At 38.5% G+C, this 24,246-nt stretch overlaps 1 protein-coding gene across 2 annotated transcripts in view; it reads right to left on the reverse strand.

The window, feature by feature from the left end:
- TRIQK (triple QxxK/R motif containing) overlaps window positions 1-24,246 on the reverse strand; it is a 59,585-nt gene that overhangs the window by 19,167 nt on the left and 16,172 nt on the right. The window contains exons 2-3 of one of the 2 annotated variants that reach the window (XM_083863652.1): window positions 22,393-22,489; window positions 21,813-21,893 (exon numbers count right to left, since the gene is read on the reverse strand). In XM_083863652.1, the coding sequence (XP_083719778.1) occupies window positions 21,813-21,873 (61 nt within the window). In that variant the 5' untranslated portion in view covers window positions 21,874-21,893; window positions 22,393-22,489. The remainder of the gene's footprint in view (window positions 1-21,812; window positions 21,894-22,392; window positions 22,490-24,246) is intronic. The other variant, XM_083863651.1, reaches the window with a different exon arrangement.

A 24,246-nucleotide genomic window follows, 5' to 3' on the forward strand; every position in this document is an offset into this window, starting at 1 on the left:
GGTATTATTAGTACTATAGAGAGAAAATCACAGAGCCATGAAGGGACTAAATTGTATTGAAAACCACAGCCTGAATTCCATCCCTGCTCAGCTTTGGTGGCTCCCAAGCCAGTAGGCTACGCCTGTGCTAGAGCCACTATGCTCTGAACCGTAATTAGCACACTGCTTCTTCAGAACTGCTCCTGTGTACCAGCTATGGTCCTGCTTTAAGCTACAGTCTCAGGGGACAGGTTAGGTTAGACGACATTCCTGGAGATGATCCATCCCTCTGCTCAGAAGAGAGACAATTTTTAAACTGTATTCAACCTGAAAGTCAGCTCCAGTGACTCTGGGAGCAAGTGTAGCTGAGCTTATCCAGCTGAGTTTTTAGTATTTTCAAAGGTAGAGAGATTCCACAACTGCCCTAAGAAACTCTTCCCAACATTTGGCCATCCCTCTGGTAAAAATAGTTTTCACCCACCTACCGAGAATTTTAATGTTCTAGCTTGCCTTTTGTCCTACCATTGTGCATTTTAGAGAAAAGTTAGGCTTCACCCTGCCTGTGAAGCCTCCCACCAAGTATTTGTAGACAGCAGTAACATCTCAGCTGAGCTTTCTCTTCTTAAAGTTGGAAAGACAGCTCTCTCAGCCTCTTCTTGCACATCCTGTGCTCTAGATGGACATCCTGACCCTTCACTGGACTCACTCTAGTATGTCCATGTTCTTCTCCCTGTTTTCTTGTACGTGTGCATGGCACTTGCCTTTTTAAACTATCAGGGAGCCACTTCCACGAACCAGCTAAATAGCTTGACAGCTGAGAGAGAATTTAGTTATAAAATCACATTGCCTGAAGTACCTTAATGTCACCATGGCAGAGCAACTGGAGTGCACCAAAGGAACTCAGTAGGGTCTGTAAACAGCAAGTCAATGGACTAAAAGGTTCAAATCAGTTTGCACCACCACCAATTCCCTAACTTTAGAGTAGTTTGTTTTTCAGTAGGAGGAAAGTCAAGCATTTATTTTCTTACATGCCTTGGGACTCCAAAACTGAGCTCTATCATCTCTTACATAGTGGTACAACTTTTCTTTAAATGCCTTTCTAAATGCCAGCAAGTTAGGTGTCTAGCATGGAAAAAGAAGTGTTTTCTAAAGTGCTTTGTAACACTATTGAAAAGCACAGAAGTAGCTACCCACCTGCCTCCTAAAGTGCATGAACGAGTATTTAATTTTATGATCTTTGAGAGATTTTAAACCAGTCATTGTATATTAACTGAGTAACAGAACTTCAACACTGGGAAACTGTGAAACTACTCTCACAGAACAAATCTTCAACATGCCTGCTTCATTCTGAAAATAACTATTTATTTAGAATGGTGAGGAACGTCAGAAAAACAAAATTCCATAGGAATTTCAGGCCTAACTTCCGTAAAAATCAGTTGGCAAACCCCACAGCAGTAACAGTTTTATAACCTGTGTCTGAGAATTGGCAACACAGCCCCAGCTCCTATCTATGGAACAAGATCAAGCTCTCAAGTATTTATTATGGTATTTTGTGTTATTAGTGTCACACAGATAAATTCAATGACCATTCTTTTCCTGAGAAGCAGAAGTGAGATTTTCTTATTTTTAATTGCTGTGATTCCAAAGGGAGTTTTCAGAGTCTTAGGTTAACAGAAAGATTTTTATATGCCTTATACTACACAAGAGTGTGTCTGTACTCAGAAAAGGCATGAAAACCCCCCACAGCCTCTCTATTTTATTCAGGTTTAATGGCAGCTCAAATCACTGACCATTTTTCAATCTTGAGAGACAGAACAGCTTGACACTAATAATACATTTGCAAAGGACACATCATCATTTAACACAACATTAAGTGCTCAGGGACAACTTTTTACTGTAGACACAATGTGCTCTGAGCTCAGGGTTGACATTTAATGCTACAAAGATAATCCAACCAGTCATTCATGAGGGGTAAATTAATTTTCAAGCAACTATATTTCAGCTTTAAGCCAACAAGAAGGATGCATTAAAATGAGTAACTTCATTTTATGCTGCATGCAAGATTTAAAAACCCCAAAATATAATGCATTCTTAAGTACACCAAAATATACCCATTTAATTATTGCTATCTTTCCCTGATTCCAAACCAGAAGTCTGGTAATATTTGTTAAATATAATATTCTGACTGGAAAAAGAAAATCCCTCAAATTTTCTACGAGTTGCCATGAAAAGCACCATTTTATTTAAAAAATGGCTTACATTTAAAATATGTATTAGATATAGTTTGATTGTAACAAGTAATTAAGAACATATTTAAATTAGCAACTTTTCTAATACTTAAGGAATATTTTAAAAATCTATGTAAGCATTTAAGAAAATAAATTTAGGAAACCAATTATCAACAATGTACAGAACAACAAATAAAAAACAATACTTTAAATCAGCTAATTATTCAGGTAATTTATTTTCAATACCTGTAGAATTTTAATACTCAACTGCAAGACTATAATGAAAGAGCTGAAGAACAGCGCTAAAAATATTAATTCTTACTACTATTATTTGATAGGCAGTCCTTTTTCATGCCTTTTAGTGCTAAACTATCTGTTGCAATCCTGTGCTGAAATCCAACAGGTGCATGGCTACAGCCATTAAAAAGTACTGGCTCCATGTAAAAGGAGCTTCCACCCACAAAATGGCAGCTCTTCAATTAAGTTTTCTGACAATCTCGTTTCCTACTAAAACAGACAATTATGAAAATATTAAATACCTTTCTTAAAACTAAAATAACACAATAAATTTGAAACAGATCACTAGGTGAGTATTTAACTTCTTTCTTCTCCACCTACATGATATATGCATACATTACTTTGTACATGTTGTTTTGAGTACATTTGTACTACTTTGCTATGGAACAACTTCTCACAGTTACACTTCATTGTAAACAACCATATTTTAGTATAAATTATGAAAATGAAAAAAGCAAACCAAAAAACTTATTACTGCAGCGACTATTTACAAGAGTATGTAGTAACAGGTCAAGAGAGAATGGCCTCAAATTGAAAGAGAGTAGATTTAGATTAGATATTAGAAAAAAAAATCTCTACCGTGAGGTTGGTGAGGCACTGGAAGAGGTTGCCCACAGAAGCTGTGGACGCCCCATCCCTTGAAGTGTTTAAGGTCAGACTGGATGGAGCACTGAGTAACCTCATCTGGTGAGCAGAGTCTCTGCCCACGACAGGGGTCGGAACAAGACGAGGCCCCTTCCAACACAAACCATTCTATGATTCTGTGAAGTATTCACTATCAATGCACTTAAAAGCCATATTTTTATCAAACATTTGATGAGATGATTTTTGGGCAACAGAAACTATCGTACTATTTCTTTGATGATAAGAGGTGCGAAAAAGGCAGCATAAGATGTGATAAGAGAGGCACACAGAACACAATGAGTCTTTTTGCCTCTCTGATTCAGGCTGCACCCAGCTGCAATTTGGCTGACACTGATTTTATTAATGGTTTGCTGCAAACAGAGGAAATGTGATATATGCCCCCAAAAATGGAAACAGATCTTATTGGTATCTTTTATGTACACACTCTTCTTACACATTCACAGTCTGTCTGTGATTCTATTCACTGTTACAAACCCTTTCTCCAAGATTATTGCATAAGCATTTCTTATGCTTACTCAGTTTGTAGGTTGAGTATTTATGCCACAGTTAAGAAACCTGCCCTTTTTCTGTTACATTATATTCTATTTGTCCAAGCCATTTCACTGATTTCTCGAATTTAGTTTGAATTTGCCTCTCATACTGGTATAATTTGCAGACTAAATTCATTATCCTATTATCAATTAAAATACTGGGTCCAGGCCACTGTGGATCCACTAGCAACTACTGAGAACACATTTCACATCAGTTTGGTATCCATCTTGCAGTAGCTTCATATTCATATATCTCTAGTTTGTTTACCAGAATACATTGACAAGGTCAAGGTAAATGGCACCTCTTCCTCTTCCCCATCAATCGTAAGTTTGCTATTCTATCAGAGAAGAAAATTGAGCTGATTTCCTAAAACACATTGGCTGTTGCTGATCTCCTTGTTGGATGTGGATCCTTACAAGAAACTGTCCCTATCCTGAAGAGCTTACTGTGAAGGATAAGGAAGCTGCATTCAATAATTTATTCATACTATATGTTCCATCTATCTGCTTGTTACTGTGGTGTTGGATTTATAATTACCAGAGGTTAGCTCCAATGAACACTGGGCAGTGCTTAGGCAGGAAGGTAGGAAAACACTACTGATAGTTCTCTATTGAGAGCACTTAGAGACAACAAAGGAAAATACAGACACTGATAACCAGGTCATCCTATTCAGTTGCCCACAATCAAGCATATCCATGTACTACAAAATATCTTCTCTGCTCTTATCTCTGCAACTACAGAGCCAGAAATTTCTCCCATTGTCTTATATTAATTAGCATCTTTTGACCTTGAACAGAACAGGAGCAACTAAAATCGCAGAAGTCAGATTATGTTATGTTTTTAGGAAAAAATTCAACATACATGTATATAATTCCAGCACCAGCATCAAAAGGATCCTGGTCAAAAGAATGCCACTTTCCTTCTACTCTCACTGAAGAAAATCTGTTCAGCAGCCCTAGCCCATCTGAACTATCAAGAAATTCTTCCAGACCACATCTCTGGCATTAAGCTGGACCAAACCAACCACTGCCTGAAAAATGTCTTCAGTATCAGTAATCTTAAATTTATTGCTAATTTCTCTGGTGTGTATCATGCTACTGCCAGACAACACTAGTAACTCATTCCCAAAAATGGTTGCTTGAATAAGCACCATATCACCAAGTACCACAGCAACACTATCAAACCTTCTGGATAAAGAGTCACTGGTGTTTCAGGAGAGGAGGATGTCTCTCTGCTGTAGTTGACATCACATTACCTGACATGTCCAATCTTATTAGGTGACTGGGGCCAGTCAGTCCCTGGGGCATGACACAGTGGGACTGTGGCAGCACAGGAATCTGGAGTCATCTCTTCTCCTATGTCTAATGCTCCTTCTCAAGTTCCCTCCAAGGAGCCACAGACATCCTCAACAATACATCTCAAACCTTTCTGCTGGGGGGCTTTGCTTAAAGGAGGGATGGTGACAACTAGTCTAGGAAGGGAATGACACCATATGTCACCCACACCTTCTTTTTCCCCAACAGGAACAGAGAGGCCTTGGAAGTGGCATGGAAAACCTGAGCAGATAAGACCAAATGAAACATAGTACAGGACTTTCACCACAAATAACACATCACATCTGTTTCTATCAGCTCCAGCTTTCTGCTCTCACACACAATAGGATGGCACTATTTGAACAGTATTAAAGAATGTATCTGATTTTATGAAAAACAAACAAAGCCTTGCAGTAAACAAAGATCAACAAAGTCACACGATGAACCAGGGACAGAGCACCAGGGACAGTACAGCTCAGGAGAAGCTAGGTCACTTCTCTGTGACACCTGCTTTTTGTGCAGAAACCCCTTTTAATGTTAAACTGAGACTTCGCTGCCAAGTTTATGTCAATTCACCACTGGTCACAACTTGCTAAAGAAAAGCTTCCCAGGTCTGAACCAAAAAAAGCCTGGACTGGAGCTAGAACTTGGGAACAGACTCAATTTATGGATTTAGTACAAGTACAGGATTCATGTTGTTCACCTAGGTGCAGAAGACCTGTAAGAGCTGAGGGGGATATCCTATGAATAAGTCGCAACCACGCTTGGAAAGTGAAAGAAAGAAAATATCTGAGTGAGGACACCTGCAAGAAGTCAGGCAACATAAGAATGGCACAAATGTGATCCTAAATGCCTTAACTTCTTATCCAGTGGATAATGCTTTTCTCAGATTTGACAATAAATAGAATGCTGTCTGCCAAGATGCAGTAATTTCTTACTAGTAAGTCATATCATTCTGGACCAGCTGTATATAACAAGGCCATCCCAAAATACAAGTTGTAATTTATTAATTCTGCCTAAGTAAAAGGTTTCCAGTAATACTGACAGCATTTGCAGTTCTCACTTCAATGAAGCACATTGCAAAGGATGCTTCGTCAGACCTACATATCACTGTCACTCCAGAAGTCAATGCAGTGACAGTCGTAGCAGAGGTGGCTGTTACAGGATACTGTGAAAGTGATTATGTAAGATAGAAAAGCAGATTTTTGGAGTCTCACTCCAGCAATGCAGAAATCAGAAGCTTTTAATGGAATTAGCCAAGAAGGGAACATCTCTTGTACACATCACCATTATCCCTTGGGATCCTAAAATTACTTGTGAGGAATAATCTCTCCAACTCACTCATAATTTTAGCACGCCTAAGAACTACATATCTTCAGTTCACCCGTAATTTAAACTTCTTTCCTTCAACAGAAACACTGCCTGACAGGTCTTAACTAAAAGTGAATGACAGCAATAGCAGCTTACTTAAAAGTGTAAAGGAAATGCATATTTATGAGCACCCAGAGTAACGGTTTATGGACCTGAGAACTAAAGGTGTAATAATGTCTTGAGGGCACACTAGGAGACAGAATTTTACCTTCAAGAGCCGAACGGGGCTTCTGTCAGTGATGAGATGGGTGTTAAGGTAACAGGATAGAGGAGCCTGGTTAACTTTTAAAGTTAATTTTTCAGACCTTCGACTCCATCCTTTTACCTTTCTGGAAAGGTACACATGTGTGTATAGTAAAACAATGGCATCTTACTCCTGACTTCTGGACTGAACTTACTGCCTGACAGGTGAATGTCTGGAATCCTTCACAAATACTGCAATCTAAAATACACAGTGAAGAATAGCTAGACTTTACTTCAAACCGTCTCTTTAGAAATAGAAATTTGTCAAGTAACTTATATGTTGCAGTTTTTCCAATAACTGATATCAGAGTGATGGTAATGATTTTATCTGAGACTCTTTGATTTTATTTCACCTTTTGCATCAGGATCACTGCTCTGTTGATATTTTAATGAATAAAATCAGTTGCTTTCAGTAATAGCCTTACTTTGAGTATCACTGCATTATACATTATTTAAATAGCAAAAGGCATGTATTAGGGCAATCTATCCAAAGAATCAAGGGTTGTTCCCAGTATCCTTTTTTCCAAACCTTTATTCCACAGGATGATCTTTTAAGTATATGTCTCTTGTAGGAAACACACAAAAGATGGAAAGACTGTTAAGGAAAAAAAATCTACCATCTGGAAAACTATTTGATTATATCAGATAAAGCATGGCACTGTCTTCTATTCCTGAATCTTCCATAAAATTACTGTATGACCTTGGGAAATCTCTTCTCCTTGCAAGACTTTGGTACTTATCAAAAACTCTTGAGATCCTAGTCTAATGGTATAATAGAAATAAAAAACACTCATGAATGTTATCTATTAGAGATGATTCTCTGATGGCCTATAATAATTTATTTTTTAAAAATTAAAATTACATTTACAAATATAATGAGAAATAATTGAACAAGTACCTGAAAAAGTAACTGAATCTGCTTCTGACCCTTGATTTCAATTTCTTATTCATTAAAAATGTGTGTTAAATATTTATAAACCCATGGACAAAGCAATTTCAGTTTCTGGAATTAAAAGCATACTAAATTAAACAGAATTATACAGAAAACTAACTTTTAGCTACGCTTTGTTCCTCACAAACTCTATGTGGACATTGCTCTGATCACAAAAGTCTTATGTGCAACCCCAGCCTTCCCTTGATGAAGTCTCTCTGTCCAGAGTTACCTAATGTGGTCTAGCATGTGACACAGGACACAGAACATGAGCCATGCACCAATGACTTGGTCTTAGTTCAACTCCATCTCCCGTGAGAGAGTCCTGATGCAAACCATTGGCACAGAGGTGGGCTCCCAGCAGACAGGACAGGCATTGACCTGTGCACAGGAGAGTTTACTTGTAAACTCTCTGAATTGTCCTCCATTGACATCCCTCAATCTGGCTGATTCTGTTTTTTCAACACACCAGAAAGGACACTTTCATCATACATAACATGTAGAGTGAAAAATAGTCCATACATTTATTTTTCAAAGTAATTTTTCAGTTCTTTGCAACCTAGAGGTTTGTCTCCCATTTGGAATGGAACATTTTTCTGGATATCTCATTTTGCAGATAGATAGATAGATATAAGAACACAACAACAACAAAAAGCCACACACCCTCCCTTATGGCCCATTTTTCAACAGCTCCATTCCTCAGAAGAAAAGAGACACAACGACACTTTCAGTAACAACACTCCTCGTGACAGACATGCTTTTCCTAAAGCCAAAAAAAAGCAAGTGAATCTCACTATGCCAAGTTCTCAGAATTTAGCAAAGGGATTTTGCAAATGGAGAATAGATGACATTAAATTATTAAAACATTAATTATTAAATTATTAATAAATTACTACAACATTTGAGTTTAAACACTGTTCAAATGGCAGCCCTAGTCGACACACCAGTGTGATATGTTAGTGACCAACAGTCCCCAGACACACACGTGCCTTCATCACTTTTCACTCCAGGTGTTTACTCTGCTATTACCCACCCTAGCCAATATATCAACCTATTCCAAGGTTCACTGAGAATAGAGCTCTTCCAGTGTCCCCCAAACTGGTGTACACTTCTAAGACCTGAATGATTCTGTGGGGAAGATTTCAGTAACTGCTGTGCACCTGCATAAATTTCTTTCAAAACGTGATAAACTAAGTTAAATTAATACTTGGCAAATGACTGATTCTGCATATGCTGTGTTATAAATAAATAGGTGGAGAAAGAAAACTCCACCAAAAGAAAGCACCTCAGTAAGTGATGTATGCAGTGCAGATAGAACATATTACCATGCCCTTATGCCACTACCTTTGGCACCTGCTGTAAACTGTTTGAAAATCTTCCTTTTTACTCACTAAATAAAATATGTTCCCAACTTCCTTGTCAACCTACAGACACTGTGTGTTTTCCTTTTCTGTCATCCCCTAGAGATGAGCTAATTGCTAGAAGTATGTGGTATGAACTCCTTTTACTTTCCTACTGAGATTTTTTGATGACAAAATGCCTGTGTCACATCCTACCACTGGGACATGCTGGAACAGCTAGGACCAATGGGTAACATAGGCAAATCCTGTATAAGATGTACAACTGGGGATCCTCTGATATATTGCACACTATACTTACTACTAGACTGTTAAGTACTGCATGTCTGTAATACAAAGAACAAAAAGTGCAGCAACACCAAATGTACACTCAACAATTTATTAAAAAGTACCCGCAAAAAACTGAAAAAAATGATGCTGTGGAAATACTGTGATAGCTTCACCACACTGCGTTGAGAGCACAGGCACTAAAAAACAAAGTTTAGTATTATGATCAAAATGTGTCCCTTTTCCCTTATCTCTCTCCTTTCAGCATGAATTTCATGTTCTCGCCAAAAAAAAAAAACAAAACCAAAACACAAAAACAAACAAACAAACAAAAACAAACAAAAAAAAGAAAGAAAAAAAAAAAAAAAAAAAAAAAAAAAAAAGAAAAAAAGAAAAAAAAAAGCCTGTGAAGATTATCTCGTCAGTTCTCCTCAAATCTTGATTTTGGTAAAAATATTCAGTATTAATTTTTCCACAAGTAAAACTTCAGTCAGAAAGTTATGGTAATCCTTCCAAATGCATTCTCTAGCTATAAATATCTCAGAAAGCTGCTCCACTTCACAGTGAAACTTTGTCCATATGGAACATATGACTAGGAAGGACTTGGTGAAATACTGAATTCCAGTGCTTTGCTAGAGAAGGCACATGTATCATTCTGTTTTCTTTAAAACTGATCATAGAAAATGATCAGTTGGAAAACAAGTTTGAGCTTTCAGTTTGGGAGTTTTTTTGGGGGTATTTTTGGTTGGTTTGTTTTGTTTTTTTCTTTCTTTAGCCTACCAATAGGACATTACCCAAGAAGCTCAACTTCCTATTGGTAAGAAACTGCTTTCTGTTTCCTGTTACATTTCTTTATGGACAATTTATACAGTTATGGACTGGATGTATATGGACTGTGTCTTTCCCATGTGTTCACTTGGGAAGTTCCTAAAGGAACCATATTTTTCTTAATTCATGTTCAGCTGTGCTAAACAAGGCTCCCCATGGTCTTCCCTAGTAGTTCTTCCAGCATTTCTTTCACTTTCAATTTACCTTTCTTAAACACAGATGAGCAAAACAGTACTTCAGACTCACTGGCCCCAGTACCCTATTTAATGGCTTTAATATTTTTTATCATTACTTTAAATACATACAAGGATAAAGTACACTTTTTTCATGACCATGCGTAATCAGGAGGAACAAGGGAACCTTTCTGCTAAGATTTCCAGCTGATGAATTGACATAACTGGTTGTGAACTAGCTGGTCATCAACATGCACAGTTCTTTGATACCATTTTGGCCATTAACAACAAATGGTGAAGAAACATAATTAGCTTTTCCAGCACTGAAATGTTATTCATTTTATCTTCACACTTACAGATTGGACTTTGCTCCCAGTTACAAGGATATCTATCTGAAATAACTGCTAAATTCAGTAGTGTGATACCTGTCCCAAATTTCCACCAGGAGAAAATCCAACCTTCCTACTCATGGTCTCTTGACTGTAGAAGTGTTTCTCTTCAGACTAAAAATTACCTGAAAGGTAGCTGAATAAAGCAAAAAATGTAACACTAAATTATGCTTTTTTCTTTTTTCATCTGGGGCAGAAATATGATGAGGAAGACAATCCTCTGTTGGGTACATTTTTCTCTGCTTTTGAAAGAGCCAAAATGTTTTATTCTCCCTCTCCGAGGAATACATGAAAGCATTTCCCTCTTTGTCCTTTTCATGATGATTACTCATTAGATTTCGATAATTTTCCCTACACAAACATGAGTTATTTTTCCTTCTTCCATTAAACCATTTGGATAGAAGCTCTTTCATGGAGTGTATCTGCTACGAGGTCTGTGGTTTTCCAAGCTGCCTATCAAGACACACAGAGCCTCCTGTATTACAGATATGAGTTTTTCTTGTAACTCTACCAATCTTTTCCATCTGGTATTGTACTTAACAGGTGGATTTTCTGAGACACTTCACACTATGAAGCATGTTAAGGATTGTACCTTCAGTTCTGTTTGGTTTGCACTTTTTCAATGTTTCTCTCTGTGCATTCTAGTTTGCACAGCCCTCATCTATTCCAGAAAAGACAGAGAGGACTGCAGCCTATCTTTTCTGTAAAAGTATTTCTTCGGAGACAACCCCATTAGTCATTTCACTCCACTTCTTTCCACTGTTCAGCAGGCAAAACACCATTATACTATACCTGAACATCATGGAAAAGGCTTTGTCAAAAACAGAACTGCATTCAGGTTTTGTTTTGCCTTCCACATGTATGAAAGGCAACATCATTGTTCACTGAAAACAGTGTAAAATACCTCTAAAAATATATGGATTTAAACTATTGTAGTTATTATCCATAAAGTATCCATAAAGTAACACAGCCTGCAGACCTGATCTGACCTACAGAGGCCACTGGATTGAAATCAAAACTGATTCTGAGAAGCTGAAGGAAACTTACACAGGACACGAATCCTTCTTACACTTCCTAATCTGTTCAATCTGCATGTTATATGGAATAGAGACTCTTCCCAAACTCAGCTGACGTGTGGCTTGGCTTTGCAAAGTGTTCAACTGCAATATTGGCTTATGGCACTTGCTGGCCTGAGTTTTGCCACACACTTCAGTTCCTGCAGTATGCTGTCCTGGCTTTGACGTATATTAGTTTGTGCATGCATCCAGATGATGAAGCAGATCAGGGAGTTCACTCAACTCACAAACTGCTCAGCGCACATATTTTCCTTCAAGCTGGATCAAAATTGCATATAAACAGCTCTGCCAGCCCAGAGGATGGTATACTCTACACCATGACATGGTGGCAGGAACAAGAAGAGAGAGGTAGGTGCTGTTAAAGGTCACTTTGTAATGTTGAACTGTACCCTCTGATTATCTGGCTGCAGGTACACCAATATATTAGACAGTGTGAAAAGGAACTGGAATTAAAGGGTATGCTCACTCCAATTGTTACAATAGTCCCTGATACATGTGCCCACTGTAACTCTCTCCCAAGTAATTCCTACACATGGCTCAAGAAGAAACTGAAAATTGCCTGGACCAATTTTCCATAAGCAGTGTGCAAACAGCTACTCTGTTTTAGGGATAAAAGAGTTTAACAGTACCATCAGGGCTACTTGACCTCTGTGCCAGGAAACAGTACAATGCTTGCTTAAACTACCAAGTGCAGACATGAATCACCAGCCCAAACTCTCATCCTTCCCCTGTTAGAACAGAAGCCTGTAGAGATTATTCTTACACATCTCCACTCTCTTCCTGCAAAAGGCCCCATTGACATTCTACTTTAACTTAAAACTTCTCCCTGCTCTTCAGTTCGCAGCGACCGCAGGTCCCTCCGGCCAGGTCTAAAGCGACAGCTGCAGACTCATTCTGCCCATGATGTGAACTGGAAAGGTACAAGCAGGAGATGCACTGCCACAGTACACAGCATCATGGCCCAGTTAATTAGCACTGGTAAGAGACTGGTCAACACAAGCACTGTGCTCAAGAGGCCCAAAGCTGAAGGGTTTAATGCACAGTGTGAGCTCAGACTTACTCAAAACAGCTTCAGTAAATCTGGGCCATGCTCTTACCAGTATATTGTAACCTTGAGCTGAAGGGACCATGTCTAACGCTGAGACACTGTTTCACTCCATATGCTAGTTCATTATCCAGCTCCTCTCTGTTTTGACTGCCAACAAATAACGATGTTTTTCAACACTTCTCCACTAGGAACTGAATGCACAAACATCGCATCATAAATGCCACCCAACATCTGCCAGGCAGTTACCATCTTCCCAGGACTATCACCTAGGCTGAATCTAAGCAAGTGATTTACTGACAATCTGTGTCACATCCTCTTACCTATTGCACCCTAGATCATCCAAACATCAATGTTTATGAATGGCCCACAGGTATTTGGTTAAAATACCACAGGAAAATTATTTCTAACAAAAAACCCCCCACGTATTCTAAACTTACTGTTACTTCGTTAATGAAAAGTCAAATATTGCAGCTGAGGATCTCAGTTTTGGTACAAATCTTTACAACACCAATGCAAATATGCTGATAAATTATTCACAGAAAATAAATGAACGAAAAGCCAGTCTTTTCCACTTTGCCTATTTAATAGGTGGTCAAAATTCTTGAAAATACTATTGTTTGTTCTTTGAGTTATTCTAGAACAGTATCAGTAGCTTAGCTGAGCAAAATTCCCTCTGTTGGTCCCACAGTGAATAGGGTATCTATACAACTGAGATAATGACAAGGACAAGATTTCAAGTAAAGTATTTCAGAAATTAACCAACAGATTAGTGATTTGCCTTATATTATCTGTAAATTTATTAACTTAAACCAGAGTGCTCAATCAGGGCAAATTATTTGTTTTCCCACATTCCACTTATTGTAGAGCTCTTCGTTCACTTCACGGCGCTTTTCTGTACTGATTCAACTACTACACAAATGAAATATCTCAAAATGACTGAATGTGTGAATGCTTTCAACTGTGCTTATTTTAATCAGCTTTTACTATCAAGTAAAAGCAAAAGCCAGTCACATGATATTTGAGATTTCTGTAACTAATTCAAATCAAGCAAATGCCTTTTCTTATTTTCATTCTAGCAGTTTGAGCTTCCTAAGACCATTCTCCTTCTTTCCTGCAAGTTCTTTTCTTATCCAACACTTTAAGCCTGCAGGCAATATGTAGAACTGAGCAGACAATCCCATAAATAGTTCAAGACCTTGAAAAGCACAATGTAGCCAGTTCCTAACTTTCTTCCAAAATAAGGCATAATACAAGCAAAAGCTTCCACTGAAAAGAAAAATATTTTTAATACAATCCAGTTACAGAAATCCATGACAACACGCAATTAATGGACTGCATGACAGCAATCATCAGCGTGATTCATTATATTCAATTCATTACAAAAGCCAGATGACTAATCTGTGGTCATGCTTTCCCTGAACATGGACATCCAGCATGTTCTTTTAAGGCCATAAATAGGTGCAATACCTGATGAACTACATAATGCTCATGGTGAGATCCTGAAGCATGAAATACAAAAATCTCTTCACTTAAATATCTTGACTTGATCCAAAGTGACTCTTACGTTTTTCTTCTTAGACCACTACCCCTGCAATGCTTGCCAGATTCCTTGCTGCCTTCATTACCGCTAGCCCAGACAGGGGAGGAGCAGCAGAAGTTTAACAGACCACCCCTTTCCACGGTAGGACAACAGCTGGACAAAACTTAACTGCACCCAAAAAACCCAGGGCCACTTTTCATAGCACTGTAGCTAAAGAAATGCAGTTAACGCTACAAATTATGTTCACCTTAAATATCTATCAAGCATGCCCTGAGAGATGCATCTGCACTGGGCATTTCATTCTAATGCCTGCTCCACTGCTTTGTTATGATGAAATGAGAGGAAATCCGATTTGTAGTTCACTGCCCAATTCTCCTTGCATTTATATTAATGCAATAGTACCTACAAATATAAGCACATGGACCACACGTAGAGAATGAGTATATATGAACACTGTACACACTGAAAAATTATGTCTGAGACTTTTTAGAAATGGGTGTCTAAAATTAGATTTACATATTCACAGTGAGATGAGAGTACTTTGAAGTCCAGCTTTCACACATGAGCTAAGATTTTCAAAGCCCCGTGAAAGAATTTCTAAAAATGTTAAACTGCTCTGCCTCTGAATGTAATATATACATGCTTATATGTGTCTACAGTGAAAACTTCATGTATTTTGTAAAGGATTATAGGAGTTTTTTCTCAGCTGAGTTTGACTGGAGAAATGAATTCACTGAAGAACTGAATGAAGGTGAGAGTAACTACAAACAGAAATATGTAACATTGCAACAGCCCTGTCGACACTGGATACCTTACAGGAATTGCAAGTGCTTGAAATAATACCATGCGAAAGCCAGTTCAGCAACTGGAAATATGTCAAATTTCACTCTCATTTACATCTATAACAAATTTGTAGTAAAGCCACTAAGTGAAACAGTGATATTGTTGATCAGATTAAAATAAGAGCAGACTATAAGCCTCCATCTGTATAAGAGCACTAAACAAGAGTAGTACGAGCATACAGTAAAAGCAATGTAATCAAACAAGCTCAAAGAAACCTTTGCTGTGGAGACGGGATGGGAGACAAGGGTTTAGATACACAACCTTTCTCCTTAGCTTCTCTTCAAGGTGTGTGACTGCATTCCCACAGCCCTCTGGATCTGCAGCCACCCCTCCCATTCTTGCTCAGACTGAGTTCTATGTCTGCCTAAAAAATGAAAACTAAATAATATCCACACAAACATAAGTACATATCCAGATCTACCATCACCTTTCATGCTCTCAGCCAAGGCAATAAAACACAGCTCTGCTGCTTTGGACTTACAAACTATGTGATCATAAGATGCATGTGCTTAACATCCATCATCAGTCTTCACAGAACATGTTTAAAAACATCCCAATCATCACAAAATGTGGATTAAATTAGTACAGCCAGACTAGGCTTTACTTCACAGCAGTGTTTTCCTCAACTGCTCCCACTTTAGTTTCCAAAAAGTGATTCCACTGGCATAAATTAAAATCAAAACAGCACTAACTGACCAAAGGATGTAGTTCATTTTTTGTGACGCCAAAATTCATTCTTCATAAAACCTCCTCCCAAAAAAAAAGAACTACACATGGTATCAGTGGCCTATCACTGTGAAGTATGAAACTTACATTCCAAAACTTGCCAACAGTCACACATAATAGCAAAAGGAGGACTTTTTTCCTACTTCTCTTTATTACATGCTTAGTAATAGATTTTTATTAGAAAAATTCAAGAGAGCAAATGTAATGTTCCATATGCAAAAAAAAAAAAAAAAAAAAAGAAAAAAAGGTATACCAGAATTGTCAGTTCCTTGGGGGTTTCTTTCACTATAAATAAACAGTAGGAGAAGACTTTCTGAGTAGTCAGTATTTGTTTCTGTATTTTTCCCCTCCTTTCCTTTCCCACAGTAAAGGTGACTGACATTAAAATAGGGAAAAAATATGACTAGTTAAAACACAGACCAGAGATTTTTTGTTTTTATTCCATTGACATCTGTCCTGCTACATCTTTGTTTATGGCAGAGGAGAGCAGTCTCAATGATGCAGATGTTGCTTTCTGGTTCTGTGCCTTTTCTTAACAGACAAAAGATAGAGGAATAGCTGTTGTGTGACAAATGGGTGCAATTTTGAAATTTTCAGTACAAATTCAGTTCAAACGTTTTTTGCTGTTGCTGCTGTTATTTCAGAAATTATATCTAAAATTCTCATTCTGGTAACAAGCATTTCCAAAACAAAACAACCACATTTCACTTCAAAGTATGCAATCTATTTCAATGAAAAGTATCAATATGTAACACTTTCCCTCTTTCTAAACTGAAAAGGAAGGTTGGTAATAGCCACTTTTTTGAGTATGCAATGGCACTACTCAGAACAAGGAAGGTAGAGGCACACTAACTGCACAAAAACACAGGGAAGGTAAGTAGCAACAGAAAACACAGAAAAGGTGAGGTGGTAGAGAGTAAAGACAATTCCTTTAGCAGAAGGGTAGGTGGAAATGATAATGTGCCACAAGAAGGGCTTCTCTCTGGAGACAAGAAGGCAGCAGGTCCATGCTCCACCTGGTAGCTGGAGGTGGGAACCCCAGAAATGTTTGTGCTGCCACTAGTCCCCAAGCTCTTCTCCATCTCAGGGCTATAGTGATCCCACAGCCTTGGCCTTAGGATGAGGGGCACTTTCCTTCTGGACAACTCATCAGTTTCCACACCAAGGAATTTTTAAAAGACCCAGCTTTATCCACAAAGTTTTACCTGTTAGCTTGGGTGAGCACTGCTCTCTCCACTCCTGCGCTGCCACAGCAGGACTGAGGACTCCTACCCAGTCCCCTTCCCTGTTGCTCCATATGTGTGATGCCAAAGAGCACCACCTCCAGCACCAAGTCACCGTGCAAACTACTACCAAAGTGAGTAGCTTTGTGCTTTCCAAAGCAAAAAGAGAATTTATTTTCATTCATAACTTTTACTCCTTCCCAGGGGATGTGAGGAGCCTTATTTGCTCCAAAGAACCCTTGGGCTATGTCTATACAAGCTCCACCCCCTAAAAGATCAAGCTGGCAAGTCAGGAGGTATAGAGGAGACAATAGGCAGACCTTTGAATCTACAAATTGAAGGTTGAATGATTGGCAAACAACCTCTCCTCATGAAAAATTATGGTACAGCAACACAATAGTAATGGGAGCCAAAAGTATGTCTATTCCTGATTTGTAGACCAGGTTTTAGTTATGCTATAATCCTCTCAGTATGCCTGCTTAGGATCCCACAATCACACAAGTCATGAACACTACCCACAAATCCTGCAGCTTCCATGCCGAGCAAGCGACACACCAGATGAAGAAGGATGGAAAATATACATGTGGAATTGTTCTGGGAACTTAAAGCACACATAACAGTAAACAAAGCAAATATGGTACAAAACCTGTTGCTATTTTCACAGCATTTGTGGAGCAAAGCTGCATAAATGCAGAAGGATGCATACTGCCTCACACCTTTCCTCAGATTCCAGCAAATTAAGCACAGCAGCACAAACAGCAGCAGGGAGAAGAAAACGCTCCACAGAAGAGCTTCCCTGTTTGCTGCTGCACCACAGGTGTGTATTTGGGGATCTGAATGAGAGATGAATAAGTGTTAAAATTACTTTTTCTCATGTCTCTTCTACAGCCTTGGCTGCTTATGGAGATTTCAACAGGGAGAGATCCCTTGGTGCCATCCTCCCTCCTCCAGGCACAGCTGAAGCCAGTTTGAAAAGGTTGCTGTGGTTGTCCCCTGTCCACTTGGGGATAGGCTTCATGAAACCACTGCCAGTTTGGTCTGATAACTAAAAGACTGCCTCTGCTCCCCACTGAGAAGGCAGTACCACACTGTCAAATACTGGAGCACTAGCTTAAGTGGCAATACAGACAATTTTGGCTGGTGGCAGGAGAGATGGCTGAAAGCCAGCTGACAGAGAAGAGCAGTATCAATCTCTGTGCTGGGGAAATCCTCTGAAAATGCTACTGAAGCAAACAGCAACCGCTAGTGGCACAGAGGCAAACAAGACATGAGTGATCCTGTTCTCCTGGAGAGGAGAAAAAGGCAAACGGCTGAACTGAAGTAATCAACATGAACTTGAACCATGGCACAGGGCAAACATGTGGCATGCCGTATGGAAATTCAGAACAAAACAGAAAGCTTGGAATAAAATTAAATTAAAAATCTGCTTCTATTTCAAATTACTCCACTAAACATCTAACTGAAAATTGTGCTGGAAGTTGATATGACTTTATGACATGTTGTTCCTTGAAGGCTGCCATTTTCAATCAAAAAAAGGTACGAGAAACGTTTCAATCTGGTTACCTTCTATCCAGTAAGGCTAGAAAACATAAAGTTGTAAGCTAAAAAGTAACATTACACCATGAGTCAGCAGGAGATAGCTATTCAGCCAGCATCTATCATAATGTTTTCAACAATCCATACATACCAAATGCCTGGAAAAGAAGGCCGGCAATCACATGGATTTTGAGCTTTAAATGCATTTGATAAATTAATTTTTTTAAAGACAGGCCCTGTACAGCCTCACTTTGTTTACTGTTTCTAGATATAACCTATCTCAGAAAGGGTGACCAAATGTCCATGTGCAAAACAAACATGTGTCTGAAGCATTAGGGCATTCTGTATTCTGTTGAACAGTTTCACACTAAAACAATAACTGCAAAAATACCTAAGATGTCAAAGCTAAATCTTAATGAATGACTGTGTTTTTAAAAAAAATCTTTCTGTATAATTTCTAATAAATACCTGAATAAAATCAGGCCAATGAAAAATGAAGAATGAAGAGGAGTTAAAATGAAGAATCTAGAGCATCTCTCCTATGAGGAAAGATTGCGAGATTGGAGAGTGTTTACCTAGGAGAAAAAGAGGAGGCTCAAGGAGGACTTCATCAGTATATATAAATATTTGAAGAAAGGGTGCAAAGAGGACAGAGCCAGGCTCTTCTCAGTGATGCCCTATCACAGAACTAGAAGCAGTGGGCACACACAGAAACAACTGAAAGAAATAAGAAAAAAACCCTTCTACTTCTAGGATATCAAATACAAGAAGATAGGTTGTGGAGTTCCTATCCTTGGAGATATTTAAAAGCCACCTGAACACTGTTCTGGGCAACCAGCTCTAAGTGGCCCTGCTTGAGCAGGGCAGATGGATGACCTCCACTGGTCCCTGTCAACCTTAATCATCCTGTAACAAATGGATGAATTATTACCTTTTATGCAAAACTATATAAGAACAAAAATATCAAGAAGTAATGGCAAAAAACCCCACAACGCTACTTTTATATTCATTAGGGCAATATTGCAAGATACTTATCAAAAATACACCTATATGTCCTGTAACACACCTAAAAGCATAATGAGACTAGAGAGCTCACCCCACCAAGCTCAGCTACCAGGCCAAAATGGTTACACATAAAACTCAAACACATCTGCAAAATTTAAGTTTAAAATTGTATCCATAAATTTTCAAACTCCCCCTTTTACATTCATTAAGTTCAGAAAACTGAATTCCATTGGCAAACTCTACAGCAGTATATGAATGACTAGAGTGGGAGCTGAAACAACCATCATCAGAGCAAAAGGCAGAACACAGTCTATTCATGCTCTCTGTCCTCTAAGGAGTATTACAAACACAGAAACACCCCCCAGGTTATGTAGTTTATTTGCCTGCCAGCATGACATTTTTCCCTATGATAATTTTTAACACTTGCTTTCGCCAGGTTAAGAGCAATGTGTTGCATCTAAAGAAAATGAGATTATGAACCCCCTCCATATTTTGCAATGCCCAATGGATGATGCTGCTGCAATGTGCAACAGGGAAGGTGCCAAATTATTCAGACAATACACCAGGCCAAAACTGCCAAGTCAGCAACATAAGAGCACCTCTGAGTGCTGGACCCCAGTACTAATACTCCTAGCACCTTGCTAATAGCACAGGGTCCTCTCCCCTGTTCAAGGCACAGTGGATCAGTCCTGGCCTCTCACGGCTTTGCAAAGCCCAGCTGTGCCACGCAGTAGTCCTGTGCAAGAAACAGCACAACCTGTGAAACAGTGGGAGGTGATTATTTGAGCCTCCTACTTAAATAAAGCTTTACACCTGCCCTGGTCTCTCCAGGGATCTTGCTGATCACCACACTTTCACCCTGCAGACAATTTCAAAAAATAAATCCAACCATGGTCACCAGAAAGAGTTCACAAAAAAAAGCAATCCTAAAGGTAGTGGTTGAAAAATAAGTGATCATGATGAAAAACAAATGGAGAAAATGCCAAAAAACTGATAAATTATCCTCTATCCAAGCACTCAGTTACATAGGATGAGCTGTCCCAAAAACAAGCTGCAGGGATCCCACTTCTCAGCAAACACACTTGGGTGAAATATTTGTGGTATCACCTACTACTGGGTAACAGTTTCCTTGCAAGTTTCTCTACGCTAAACCTAAAAAATTTCAAAAGCAGAAAGTTCATATTTTTAAAGATTTTTCTATTGTATCTGCTTCTCATCCAAAAAGGTACTCACAAGCTTTCAGCCATGTTTCTCATAGAATGAGCCTAGGAAATCAGCCACACAAACTGCCCAAGATTAGGAAACACAGACCACCCCATACCTATCTAAAACAAATAAAATACAAAATAATCCCTTACTTACAACTTGATGAGAAGTTGAAAAGACCACTAAACAGTTATATTAAAATAATCAGGCAGCACTAAAAAAACTATGACATTATAAAAATAAGACTCACATAACACTAGCTCTTTCACCATGAGAATACACATTATAAACAACCTTTTTTTCCCAGACACTTGTTTTCTGCATGTTTAAACAGACGTGTGTGCTTAGCAACTGTAAAACAAAGTAATTCACTTAAATAACTGGGTACAGATTAAGGTACTTCATTTTATATATAAACTTTCAAAATACCGTGACTCTTTTATATTATTTAACATACAGAGACAGAATCCTCATATATGGATTTCAAAAATGACTCACCTTTGCATTTGAGCAAAGAAAGAGGGATTTACATTTGTTATATAAGTATCTATGTGAAGGTACATGGGCGCATGTACATACTTTGTATTCATGTTATCTACATCTGTACCAGGAAAGGACAGAAAAAGTCCTAAGGAAAAAAATTAACATGCTTAAAATACCCATTAGTGTGACAGTAAATGCAGTTATACAATGAAAAGGTCTGTAACATTCAGTGTATCAAAAATTGTTATGAATGAGGAAAGGTATCTTGTTAGGAATGCTTATATATGAAATTAGAGACAAACAGGAAAATCAGGAACGTTCCATCAGCTCAGAAACATTGTGAAGCCACTTCACTGCAGCATTTCACTAGTGTTTCCAAACACACAGCATACACTTTTATCTGAAGTCACTCAACATGCTGTCTTCATAAAGTTGAATTAATTACTCAACAGCATATACAAAATGAAGTTTTTGAAGAGGAATGCTACGTTTTGTTACACTAGTGGGCCTTGCTGGAAAAAAAGAAGTTTTGTTTTTATTTTAAGCACACAGATTTTTCTTTCAAACTCTTACCTATTTGTTTCCTGTACTGGTCAACTGGAGTCCTTGATGTAGAGGCATCTTTTCTACCCATTGTTTTCAATCCAAAAATCACTGTCATTATCAGGAAAAACAAAACAAAACAAAACAAAACAAAACCAAAACAAAAACCACAATATTATTCCTAAATAAATTACTAACAAAATCAATTGCTTATAACATCAGAATAATGGTAACAAGCAACATTTACATGATTATACACAAAGACATAAGCCTTCCCAGAGTACAATGAGACACTGCAGTTAATCATCACTATTCTGGAGACTATTAAATACATTCTAAACATACCTTTTTCTCCATTGCATGGGTTATTAACAGTATAGAATGCCTGTTAGTTTGAATGAAAATAAAGAAAAAAAGAAAGGATTTAAACTGATTGCACTGTAATTCAGCATTTCGTACCACTGAATCACATTCCTGTATAATTTATTTCTTCAGTAAACCAGGGAATGAATGTATTGTGAGCATTGAAAATACATTTACACCACACACAGGAGCTGGAGGCAGGACTAGGCTGTGTGCATCCACAGGTGAAATTGCTCAGGAAACCCACCTGCAGACACAGCCCTCCAGCCACCATGAGAAAAGAGAGGAGCAGATATTCCAGCAATCCCAGACTCTCCTATCTTCCTGCCATGGGCTCTAGATATCTGTGAATGAAAAGGAAGTGGAGAACAAAAAGCAGAGCTGGGGCTGTATGCATTTTACACCTCTCAGGCATGGTATTGATAGTTTAAATCACCTTCATTGCATTGAAGTAACAACCATCCTGACTCTTGAATGGGATTCTCATGTTGCAGTGTCATGTTGCACACCTCCTCATAAGGAGGTGACACTAGGATTGCACAAGGAACTGCATAATCATCCATACAAAGATGTTCTTACTGGTATATTGGTGCTTCCACACCATCCACGTAGCTGAACAAGCATCATCTGAACAGTCCTCTAGCAAATTCCTAATGAATTTTTTAACATGTAAAACCTTATGGTTTCATATTCATCCCTCACAGGGCTGCCATTCAAGCGACAGATTCTACAAACATGCTCATTTCACCTCCTTTTCCCTGGTTAAGAAATAACTGGCTGTTACAGTCATGCTTATTGCTCAAAACACTGGGATTGAACCATTTTGGCTGGGCTGAAGACATTACTCGCCACGGTGATGATAAACTCCACCATCTGACTGCCTCTACAACACAACACAAGAGTCTCAACATCATCACCCACGCTTGAGGAGAGGACTGACGTTTTCGAGAAGTGTCAGATTTACTGTTCAAGCAGAGAAGACACACAGCAGCCAAGTCCTGCCTTTTCCCAATTGGCCCTGGCAAGCACCATGCCAAGGGCAAACTTTGGCTGAATCATCCTGGGTAGCCACAAACCATGTGCAGATTGTGCACATATGGCTGTAGAGTATCTGCAAGAGTTGTACTTTTCTGTTAGGCATAACCAGCTGTGCTACAGCAAGACGAGTGTCCCTGGTCGCTGCCAAGGCACACTTTCTGGGAAGTGCAGCCCTGGAAGGGGCTGAGATGCCAAATCACGACCCAAAAAGCATGCCATGGCACTGCTGAACACTACTGCCAGCAAATTTATGGCATTCACCATTATTTTCCCCATAGCTTCAAACATGATTTAAAATATAGCTGCAGGAATGATGCCCAGTAGTTATTTGTGCATTTTAAAACCACAACATTTATTATTTTATATTTATATATTTTATAGGAATTATTGGCACTTAATGTCAAGTGACAAATCCAGGCTCCTTAATTTCATTTGTGGGAAACATGGCATAAAATGAACTTGGATGCTCCAAAGTCATCAACCTTTTTTAAAATGTACTCAGGAATAATAGCAAGGTAGAGAAGAGTACCACTAATAATCTGAACTGAAAATTCAATTATAGTGTTTGAATTTTTCCATACATTACTTTGGTAGAATTCAGAGAATACTCCCTGTTTTATGTAAAACACATTAGCAGTGAACTGTAATTCACTGGGTTGCGTTTCTTTCCCCCTCTATTATGCTTCACAGAAATTCTCTAGACTGGATTGTATTTCATAACATTCACATCATAATAATTAGATTGGAAAAATAAAAGTACTGTTTGAACTTTCAGCTAAGTGAGGAGGTAACAGATATATTTTTACACTGCAAAACTAATTCTTGGCTTTTTTATGCCACTCTTAAGAGACTGTTTTGACTTGCCTTTTGCGATTTCCAGTCTACTAATGGTTTAAAATAAAACATCAGCTGTGAAAGTTGTTTGCAGTTTTAGCAATGCCAATAAAACAGAAGAAGAAAACACAGGCAAAAATTACTTCCTGACTTAAAATAAGCCACAGAGATACTTGGCGTTTGCCTGTGTGGCTCAGCGTCACCGACTCTCGCATCTAGAACCTCGAGT

The sequence above is a fragment of the Zosterops lateralis genome (genome assembly GCF_965231275.1).
Source record: "Zosterops lateralis genome assembly, chromosome: 1".
Taxonomy (NCBI): Eukaryota; Metazoa; Chordata; class Aves; order Passeriformes; family Zosteropidae; genus Zosterops; species Zosterops lateralis.